General features: G+C 58.1%; 1 protein-coding gene across 1 annotated transcript; it reads left to right on the forward strand.

Moving 5' to 3' along the window:
* The first annotated feature begins 7,871 nt into the window (after positions 1 to 7,871).
* On the forward strand, positions 7,872 to 8,872 carry LOC120499102 (Krueppel-like factor 15). Its single transcript, XM_039702576.1, is given in 3 exon segments — positions 7,872 to 8,190; positions 8,193 to 8,345; positions 8,592 to 8,872. Coding segments are annotated over 3 exon segments (753 nt in total).
* The last annotated feature ends 1,724 nt before the right edge of the window (positions 8,873 to 10,596 follow it).

Genomic DNA, 10,596 nt, shown 5'->3' on the forward strand with positions numbered 1-10,596 from the left:
AAACAAGGAACATCCCATCAGGACCAGTTCCAAAAGGTGACCTAACCTTTACCTCTGTACCAGCTTGCATCAGATAGAGAGAACTTCTTTTATTTTTTATTTTTCTTCACCCAGTTCTCAGTCTCTCCTCACTCAGTGCCTGCATTGGCTCTCTCCCCTCACGGATCCAGGCTGCTGTGCCTCTTCCAGGCGTGGCCCTAAAAGGTGCCACACACGAGGGAAACCAGTCCCCAGAGGGGTTCTCAGCCCGTGCCGGTGAGGCAGAGCAGGAGGAGCTCCCCTGGAAGGCCTGGGGGAGCTGCTGAGGAGTTGAACTCACACCTGGAGCTGCTCACTGCCCGTGGCTGCTTGGGCACCCTTAAAATGTCTTTTATTTCCAGTCAGGAATCCTTAATCTCACAGAGGCAGAGCAAAGCCCTGTCAGAGTGAGGCAAAGCACCTCTTGCTGCCCTGGCCCAGGGCCCAAAGGTCCCTCCAGGGACCTCCTGACCCATCCCTCCAGGAATGTCCAGCTTGTTCTTCTCCATTCCCATCCCTCCAGGAATGTCCAGCTTGTTCTCCATTCCCATCCCTCCAGGAATATCCAGCTTGCTCTCCATTCCCATCCCTCCAGGAATATCCAGCTTGCTCTCCATTCCCATCCCTCCAGGGCTGTCCAGGTTCTTCTCCTGACCCATCTCCAGGTTGTGTTTCTGTCCCACCTCCCCAGGGATGCCCAGGCTGTTTTCCTGACCCACCTCCAAGCTCTTTTCCTGTCCCATCTCCCCAGGGCTGTCCAGGCTGTTCTCTTGAGGCTGTTCTCCTTTCCCATCTCCCCAGGGCTGTCCAGGCTGTTTTCCTGACCCATCTCCAGGGGTTTTTTCCCTATCCCATTCCCCCAGGGCTGTCCAGGTTGTTCTCCTGACCTATCTCCATTTTTTTCCCCTGTCCCATCCCTCCAGGGCTGCCTAGGCTGTTTTCTAACCCATCTCCAGTTTCTTTTCCTGTCCCATCTCTCCAGGAATGCCCAGGTTGATTTCCTGATCCATCCCTCCAGGGCTCTCTAGGTTGTTTTCCTGACCCATCTCCAGGCTGTTCTCCTTTCCCATCTCCCCAGGGATGTCCAGGCTGTTCTCCTGACCCATCTCCACTTATTTTTTTCCTGTCCCATTCCCCCAGGGCTGCCCAGCTTGCTCTGTCTCCCACCTCCCAGTCCCTTCCCCTGGCAGCAGAGCCCGAGTGCCCCTGCCCAGTGCCACTCCCAGTGGCCCAGTGGGACAAATCTGCGGAGCTGGCCCAAGTCAGGAACGACCCCAGGCCAGGAGGAGAGGCTGGATTTGCTGGGAGCACCCAAACCCAGCAGTGCCCAGCTCTGCCTGCCCTAAACGAGCTCTTTGGGACTCTTTATTTTTTTTTTTTGTGGAGGTGTGTGGGCAGCCAGAGGCGCTTGGGAGGTTGGGCTGTGGGGTGGAACGTTGCTATTTTGGCAGAGTTTTGTCAGCCTGTCCCTTGGCTGGGTGACTCCCCTGCTGTCTGAGCCGGGCCCTCAAAGGTTTGGGATCGTCCCTTTCCCGTCAGGGGTCACTGTTTTTGTTTGAGTTCTTCTCAAATTAAAGGCTGCCAGCCTCCCTTTCCCACAGAGCTGACTTGCAGCTGCTCTGGGGACACATTTGGCACTGCCTTAACCACTTCCAGAAACAGTTTTGGGCTCTGCACTTCCTACCCTGAGCTCTGTCCACCGCAGGCTGCAGCAGGATTTGGGACAAAATCCTCTTGCCAGAGCTGGGGTGTCCTGGAATAAATTCCCCCCTGAGCCAAGACTGAAAAGCCCTTTAATTCTGAATATTTCTCATGTAAATGTGAGGAACTTTCCCTGCACAGAGGCTGCTCTGATGCTCAAATGCTTTTGATAATTTAAGTGCCTAAAGTGCTTCCACACCGAGCTTCAGGTGGAGGAGTTTGGTGGGAAAAGGGCTCAAATTCTGCATTTCAGGTGGAGGGGTTTGGGGGAAAGGGCTCAAATTCTGCATTTCAGGTGGAGGGCTTTGGGGGAAAGGGCTCAAATTCTGCATTTCAGGTGAAGGGGTTTGGGGGAAAGGGCTCAAATTCTGCATTTCAGGTGAAGGGGTTTGGGGGAAAGGGCTCAAATTCTCAGAGGCGCTTGGGAGGTTGGGCTGTGGGGTGGAACGTTGCTATTTTGGCAGAGTTTTGTCAGCCTGTCCCTTGGCTGGGTGACTCCCCTGCTGTCTGAGCCGGGCCCTCAAAGGTTTGGGATCGTCCCTTTCCCGTCAGGGGTCACTGTTTTTGTTTGAGTTCTTCTCAAATTAAAGGCTGCCAGCCTCCCTTTCCCACAGAGCTGACTTGCAGCTGCTCTGGGGACACATTTGGCACTGCCTTAACCACTTCCAGAAACAGTTTTGGGCTCTGCACTTCCTACCCTGAGCTCTGTCCACCGCAGGCTGCAGCAGGATTTGGGACAAAATCCTCTTGCCAGAGCTGGGGTGTCCTGGAATAAATTCCCCCCTGAGCCAAGACTGAAAAGCCCTTTAATTCTGAATATTTCTCATGTAAATGTGAGGAACTTTCCCTGCACAGAGGCTGCTCTGATGCTCAAATGCTTTTGATAATTTAAGTGCCTAAAGTGCTTCCACACCGAGCTTCAGGTGGAGGAGTTTGGTGGGAAAAGGGCTCAAATTCTGCATTTCAGGTGGAGGGGTTTGGGGGAAAGGGCTCAAATTCTGCATTTCAGGTGGAGGAGTTTGGTGGAAAAAGGGCTCAAATTCTGCATTTCAGGTGGAGGGCTTTGGGGGAAAGGGCTCAAATTCTGCATTTCAGGTGAAGGGGTTTGGGGGAAAGGGCTCAAATTCTGCATTTCAGGTGAAGGGGTTTGGGGGAAAGGGCTCAAATTCTTCATTTCAAACCCCCAGGTGAAAAAGCAGAGACTCAGAGAGGGGCAGAGCTGGGGCTTATAGCAGGAGATCAGGGCAAAGAAGCAGGAGGACGGGGAAATCTTCCCAAGAAAAGGCTTTTTTTGGCTTCTACTAAGAAAATTTCTGTGTCAGGACCAGCAATGGATGTTCTGTTCTGGGCAGGAGCATCCCTTCCCTGCTGTTCCTGATACACCACAGAATTTCTCTGGGATTTGCTCCTGTCTGGCCACAGGTTTGGGTAGGAGCTCCTCAGAGCTGGCGAGCAGGAGCTTTTCTCTCCCTCACAGGTGAATCGTGCCTCACCTTTCCTTTGTCGAGTTTGGAGCGTGGAGGAGGGATAAACTGTTGTGTGAATTCCCCAGGGGAGGGAAGGAAGGATGGATGCTGGTTTTCCTTTTTGAGCTCACGTCCTGCCCGCAAGATGTTCGTGGTTTATTTATTCGCTAGAGTGAATATTTTGTATACGGCGCCAGAGGAAGGCTTTTATTATAAATTTTTATGGAAAAAAAAAGGGGGGAAAAATAAAAGGTGGAAAAAGGGAAAATGCCTGAGCTGGCCGCGGGGGGGCGCCACCACCGCGCGGGAGGGGAGGGGGCGTGGCCAAGGAATGACTGACAGCGTGTGGGCGTGGTCAAGATAACTCACAGTACATGGGCGTGGCCAATGAATGACTGATGGTGTGGGGGTGTGGCCATGATATGACGGACATGGTTAGGGCGTGGCCAATTATTGAGGGGTGGGATTGGGGGCGTGGCCAATGAGTGATGGACGTGGCTGGGGTGTGGCCAATGCATGAGGGGAGGGGTTGAGAGCCTGGGCGTGGCCTGGGCGTCACTTTTGGGATGGGGACAGGCGGAGCGGGGTCAGAGGGCGGGGCCAGTGAATGGGTGGGGTGTGGGTGGAGCTTAAATGGGGCGTGGTCAATGGGCGGGGTTAGGGCGTGGCCAGGGACAAAGGGGCGGGATGGGGGTGGGGACATGGGCGGGGTTAGTGTTTTGTGGGCGGGGAAATTGGCGTGATGGGCGTGGCCAGGCGGGCTTCGGGGATGTCCCGGCTCCGAGTGGCAGCGCTGTCCCCGCGGTGTCACTGCGGAGCCGCACAGCCGCTCCTTGTTCCCAAAAAAGCTCCGATCCCGCTCGCTACGCCAGGTGCGGGACAAACTGTCCCCAGGATTTGGTGACACGGTGTCAGTCCAAGCCTCCGTGCCTGAACCAGGGCAGCACCTGAGGGTTCTGAGGAGCTGAGACCTTCCCAACCCCGGCACGGCCACAAATGAGTGTTATTAATGATTATCAATACTTATCTCATGTGTGGCTGTGACACGGGTCAGTGACACGCAGTGACACAGCAGCACCCAGGGACAGACCGGGTCACCCTTTCTGTGCACGTTCAGGGGTTTTTTTAATTTTGTTTCGGTTTTTATAAATTTAAAGCCTTCCCCTGGCCCAGGTTCAGACCCAAAATCTCACGTTTCTCCCTGAGCAGAGGAACTCGGTGTGGCTCACCCCAAAGCCACCCTCAGGGACTCCAAAGCCACAGCGAGGACACACCTCACTCCTTGTCCCACCAGCAGCATCCGAGTGCTGCAGCCCTGCCCCAAACCCCCCACACCTGGATCCAGCTGGGTTCAAAACCCCCACACCTGGATCCACGTGGAATTAAAAAATCCCTGCCCTGCATCCACCTGGATTTAAATCCTGCCACACACCTGGATCCCCCTGGACTCAAAATCCCCCTCACACCTGGATCCACCTAGACTCCGAATCCCCACTTGAGATCCATGTGGGTTCAAAACCGCCTGCACATCTGGGTCCCCCTGGATTCAAAGCCCCACACACACCTGGATCCCCCTGGACTCAAAACACCCCTCACACCTGCATCCACCTGCATTTAAAATCCCCACCCTGGATCCAAAACCCCTGCACACACCTGGATCCAGCTGGGTTCAAAACCCCCAAACCTGGATCCGCTTGGGTTCAACCCCCCCCGCACACCTGGATGCCCCTGACTCCAAACCCCCCCCCCACACCTGATCCCCGCGGATTCCCGCGGCCCCCCCACCCTGCAGGACTCCCCTCTTTTCCCGGAGCGCTCCCGGTGCAAACCAGCAGCGAGTGGAGCCAGCGGCGGGATCTCCTCCGGGAGCCGCTCCAGCGGGGACGGGGCCGGGCCATCCCGGTGCCGGGACACCCCGGTGCCCCTCCCGGCGGGCTGTCCCGTGCCGGGATATCCCGGTGTCCCTCCCGGCTGGCTGTCCCGGACCAGGACACCCCGGTGTCCCTCCCGGCTGGCTGTCCCGGACCAGGACACCCCGGTGTCCCTCCCGGCTGGCTGTCCCGTGCCAAAGGGCTCGGAGCCCCCGGCGGAGCGGGGTAAGGGGCGCGGGTGCCCCCGGCAGCGCTCCCGGGACACCGGGGCAGGGCAGGGCAGGGCAGGGCAGCGGGGACGGGGCCGGGCCATCCCGGTGCTGGGACACCCCGGTGTCCCTCCCGGCGGGCTGTCCCGGACCAGGACACCCCGGTGCCCCTCCCGGCTGGCTGTCCCGTGCCAAAGGGCTCGGAGCCCCCGGCGGAGCGGGGTAAGGGGCGCGGGTGCCCCCGGCAGCGCTCCCGGGACACCGGGGCAGGGCAGGGCAGGGCAGGGGGTACCGGCAGCACCGGGCTCGGTGCGCCCAGCCCGCCCCGGCGCTGCAGCCGGAGCCTCGCTTGTCCCTGGTGCCGCTTCACACCGAGGCATCGGCCACGCGTGGGACCGGGGGTTGTCCCCAAGGGCTCGGCTCTGCTCGGCCCGGTGGTTCCGGAGGTTACAGGTGCTTGTTCTCGTCGCTCGGTCCCGGAGGGAGCCGTGAGCCTCGCTGGCTGACCTTGGGCAAGCGCTGCTGTCCGTGTGCCCGGGCCGCGCATTCCCGGAGCTTGGGAAAACTGCAGGAACACAAAAATGCAAAGGGAGGCTCGGGAACGGCGCTGCCCTTGCGGCGAGGGACGGAGCCAGGGCTCCTTTCCCTGCGGAGGCCTTGGGGTGGGTGACAGCGCTGGTGGCATTTTGCAAAGCGGGTTGACAGGGAGGTGACACTCGTGCCAGGTGCCCGTTGGCTGAATTCAGCTCTCCTGGGGCCATGCTGGAAGGATGGACATTCCTGAACTGCTCTGCAGGAGCTGCTTGGAAAATCAGGTTTGGGACACTCCGGGAGAGGTGAACAGGAGCCTTTGGTAGCCACAGGGGGGAGGCTTTCCCTGCAAAAAGAGCAGATGGAGAAGAAAAGACAAAAGATCCTAAAACTGAGTGCAGCTGCCTGGAAGAGGCTGTGCAGAGCACAGATTTGGACTCCACGTGGTGGAAAATGTGAAGCCTGGAGGCTGAGATTGGCCTGAACACCTCCTCAGCCCTGGTGTGAGCAGTGACAGTCCCTGCTCACTGCGACTTGCTGGGCAGAGCTGTGCTGGGCACTGGGAGTGCCCCTGCTTCTTGTTCCTGGCAGCTTTGGCACCACACGGGGGTCCTTTCCTGAGGAGAAGAGCATTTATACGGCATCCAGAGTGCTCCAAAATTCCCTCTCAGGACCCTGAGGAGCGCTGATAACAAGGACTGGCCAGACTGGTTTGCAGCTCCACAGAAATCTCATGGGAAAAGTTCCTGAGGGATTTAGACAAAGGTGGGTTTTTTTGTATTTTTTTTGGTTTTGGGGTTTTTTTTGTTTGTTTTTTGGTTTTTTTTTTTGTTTTGGTTTTGTTTTTTTTTTCCCCTGGAAACTCCAATTCTGCATTAGACACAAACAGATCCCTGTGCCCGGGGTGGTTTGGTGCCCCAGAGCAGCACAGGGACAGGGACAGTGGCTGCTCTGGGGGTTCTTGGGCACCTCCCTCCCAGCCTGAGCCCAGCAGGGCCTGGGGTCTGTGACAGTCACCAGAGACCTCCTGAGCACACAGCTCCCACCTGGACACGCTGAGCTCTGTCTGAGCTGTTTGCAAACGCGGGGTTTGTGTCCTCAGGGGACCTGGAGGTGACCTGGGGAGGAAAGGAAAGAAAAAGGGAAAGGAAAAAGGAAAGGAAAAAGCCAAACCTTGGCTGCCCTGCTGCTTCTTCCCCCAGGAGATCTCCTGCCAGTGCCCCATTTGCTGAAACATTGCTCAAAAAGTGGGGAAAACTACAACAAACAGGGAGAGGAGAGGAGAGGAGAGGAGAGGAGAGGAGAGGAAAGGAAAGGAAAGGAAAGGAAAGGAAAAAAAAATGTGAGTGCAGCAGACAGGCCAAGGGCACCATCAGGAGGAGTCTGGGGACACCTCCAGTGTGGCTTTAATTGTAATTCTGACTCTGTTTGGAGCAAGACTCAAAGAATTGCCTTTGTTTAGGCCCTGCCTTGCTCCAGCCGGGCTGAGCCGCTCTCTGCTGTGCCCAGGTGGGCTGACCTGCCCGGGCAGAGCTCGGCGTGCCTGGGCACCGCAGTGCCCCTGGCACGGCTGAGCATCCCAGTGCCCGGGGCTGCCTCGGTGTTACCTGTGCAGGTGGGCAGCCCTAACCAGCCCTGTGTGTGCCAGGGCGTGCTCCTGCCCACAGCAGCCTCTGCAGGATCACTGAACTCCGGGCTCATCAGGAGCCGTCCCCTGCGCAGAGCTGCCCTTGGTGTGGGCGGCACAGGAGGGATGGAGGGCTGCTTTTGCATTTTCACCTCCAGAAACTCCCCAGAGGAGTTTGCTCCTGGGGGGACTCTGCCTCTTTGCTGGCAGCCAGCGGAGGAAAACGGTCAGCCCGTGTTTTCTCAGCAGCAGACTCTTCAAAAACACAGGCAGCTGCCAGGTTCTGCTGTTTTCTTTTCGCTGCACGGCCCAGTTTTGTTAAAAGGTTGAGGTTTGCGTGTTTGTTTTCTCCTTTGGAAATAACCTCGCTGGGTTCCCTTGCAGATGAACGAAGACTTCCCCAGCTGAGCTCTCCCTGAGCCAAGAGCTGCGTGTGGGGAGGCACCAAATGGTCTCTGTGAGCTGCCAGGACCTGCTGCCCTCCCTGCCCGGCCCTCCCCTGCTCCAGAGCCTGGCCAGCGCCCTGCAGTGCAGGATGGCACCGTCCCTTCTGCCAGGACACGGCGGTGACAGGACGTGTGGCCACCCCAAGGGCCCTGGGCACGTCCTGGCGGGTGGCACCGGCCATGCCGAGCCTGTCCCGCTGCCCAGGGCCAAGGAGGAGCCCCCCAAAGCCCAGCTCAGCCAGGCTCAGCTCAGGCTGCCCGACTTCTGCCTCCCGCAGGACCTCACCCCCACGCTGGAGGAGATCGAGGAGCTCCTCAGGGAGAGGCACAGCCCCACAGGGATGAGGCAGGAGATCCTCACCCCACGGGGTGGAAGGTGGAGAGCAGAGCTGAGCTTGGCTCTGGGACACAGCCCGGAGCACACGAGGGAGGAGCAGGACACGTCCCAGAGGCTGCGGGGACAGCTGTTGGTGACCATGTGGTGGCTCCTGGTCACCGTGTGGTGGCTGCTGGTGACCATGTGGTGGCTGCTGGTGACCATGTGGTGGCTGCTGGTGGCCAGGTGCTGGCTGCTGGTGACCGTGTGGTGGCTGTTGGTGACCATGTGCTGGCTGATGTAGACCACGTGGTGGCTGTTGGTGACCGTGTGGTGGCTGCTGGTGACCGTGTGCTGGCTGATGTAGACCATGTGGTGGCTGTTGGTGACCGTGTGGTGGCTGCTGGCAGCATCCCCGTTGTCCTGCAGCTCCAGCCTCTCCCCACGGACAGTGTCACCACCCCGGCACAGCCCGGGGGTGTCAGGCTGACCCAGCTGCTGATCAGCCTGCAGAGCCCAAACCTGCCCGTCCTCCCTCAGCTCCAGCCCCCCGGCACCATCCTGGACCCAAACCACGTCCCAATTGTCCCTCTGCCGGCGGCCCCGGGGCCGTGCGGGGCCCCCCTGCCCCGCTGCTCCCAGCCGGGCTGCGGGAAGCTTTGTTCCAAGAGCTCCTGCCCTCCTTAGCAGAACCTGGCTGTGCAAACCAAGGCACAGCAGGAGTTAATTCCTGCTGCTCCTCCCTGCCAGCCCAGGGCGGGCAAACAGAGCAGAACCTGCTGCTGAGGACAGGGAAACGACTCCTGAGCACACAGGGGACTTTGCTGTGCCTCTTTTCCAGGGTGATGATGTTCCCAAGTTCTTTCTGGCCCTGCTCTCTGAAATACACATGATGGAATGGCGTGGATTTGGGGTGTGTGTAGGAACGTTGGGGTCACGCTGTAAAACAGGAATTTGGTGTTTTAAAATCCCAGAATTGTTTAAGCTGGGAGGGACCTTAGAGCTCATCAGACACCTCCCACTATCCCGGGGTGATCCTTGGACACTTCCAGAGATGCAGGGGCAGCCAGGGATTCTCTGGGGATTCCATCCCAGCCCCTCATCGTCCTCACAGCCAGGAATCCCTTCCCAAATCCATCTATCCGTGCTCTGGCAGTGGGAACCATTCCTGTGTGCTGTCCCTCCATCACTGATGGAACAGGGATGGATGGATGGATGGATGGATGGATGAGGGATGGATGGATCCATGGATGGATGGATGATGGATGGATGGATCCATGGATGGATGGATGATGGATGGATGGATCCATGGATGGATGGATGATGGATGGATGGATCCATGGATGGATGGATGATGGATGGATGGATCCATGGATGGATGGATGATGGATGGATGGATCCATGGATGGATGGATGATGGATGGATGGATCCATGGATGGATGGATGATGGATGGATGGATCCATGGATGGATGGATGATGGATGGATGGATCCATGGATGGATGGATGATGGATGGATGGATCCATGGATGGATGGATGATGGATGGATGGATCCATGGATGGATGGATGATGGATGGATGGATGAGGGATGGATGGATGGATGGATGGATGGGTGGATGGATGGATCCAATTATTGATGATGCATGGATGGGGTCTGTGCTGTGCAGCAGCTGCAGGGGCTGCAGCAGATATGGACACTTTCCAGCTTGGTTGTTTTGTCCCTAAATCTGCTTTTCTTTTTTGTGCTGGTGGTTTCCCACCTGGCTGGCCCTGGCCACTGTGGTGTCCTCTGGGTGCTTGACAACACGAGTGGGACAGCAGATGGATTTTGTGGAGCCTCAAAGCCACCAGGAGAACAGCAAGCAGCACCAGCCAAGCCCTTTCCACCCCAGAAGGACATTTCCAAGGGGACACACGGCCATGTGAGGAGCCTGGAGGAGCTGGGAGCTCCTGCCAGGGCAGCAGAGCAGCTCCAGGCTGCTGACGTCCTCCTCCTGTTTGCCTCGGGGTTAATTAAAGTCCAGCTCCTCGCTGCCGTGCCAACTCCCCGAGCTTTTGCAAACATCTGGGAGGGAAGGAGGCGCTTGTACAAACACAGCTCCGCGTCAGGAGCTGCAGCAGGGCCGGCTGCCCTTGCCACGTGGCTGTGCCAGCCTGTCTCAGGCTGGTTTTTCGTGCCTGCAGGCTCTGAGCCAGGCTGGGCTCGTGCCCTCCTGCTGATGCCCCGATGCCCTGGCAGGGCACAGCGCCACGTGCTGCCCTTGAGCTGCTCTGGGGAGGGGAGCTGAGTGCCCAAAACACGGCAGGGAAAGCAGCTGAGCTCTTCTCAATGCCCTGTGGAGGGCAGGTTGGGGCAGCAGAGGTTGGAAAGGGTGGGAGAGCAGAAGTTGGAGAAGTATGACCAGGTAT

The sequence above is a fragment of the Passer montanus genome, unplaced genomic scaffold (genome assembly GCF_014805655.1).
Source record: "Passer montanus isolate IOZ18808 unplaced genomic scaffold, ASM1480565v1 scaffold157, whole genome shotgun sequence".
Classification (NCBI taxonomy): Eukaryota; Metazoa; Chordata; class Aves; order Passeriformes; family Passeridae; genus Passer; species Passer montanus.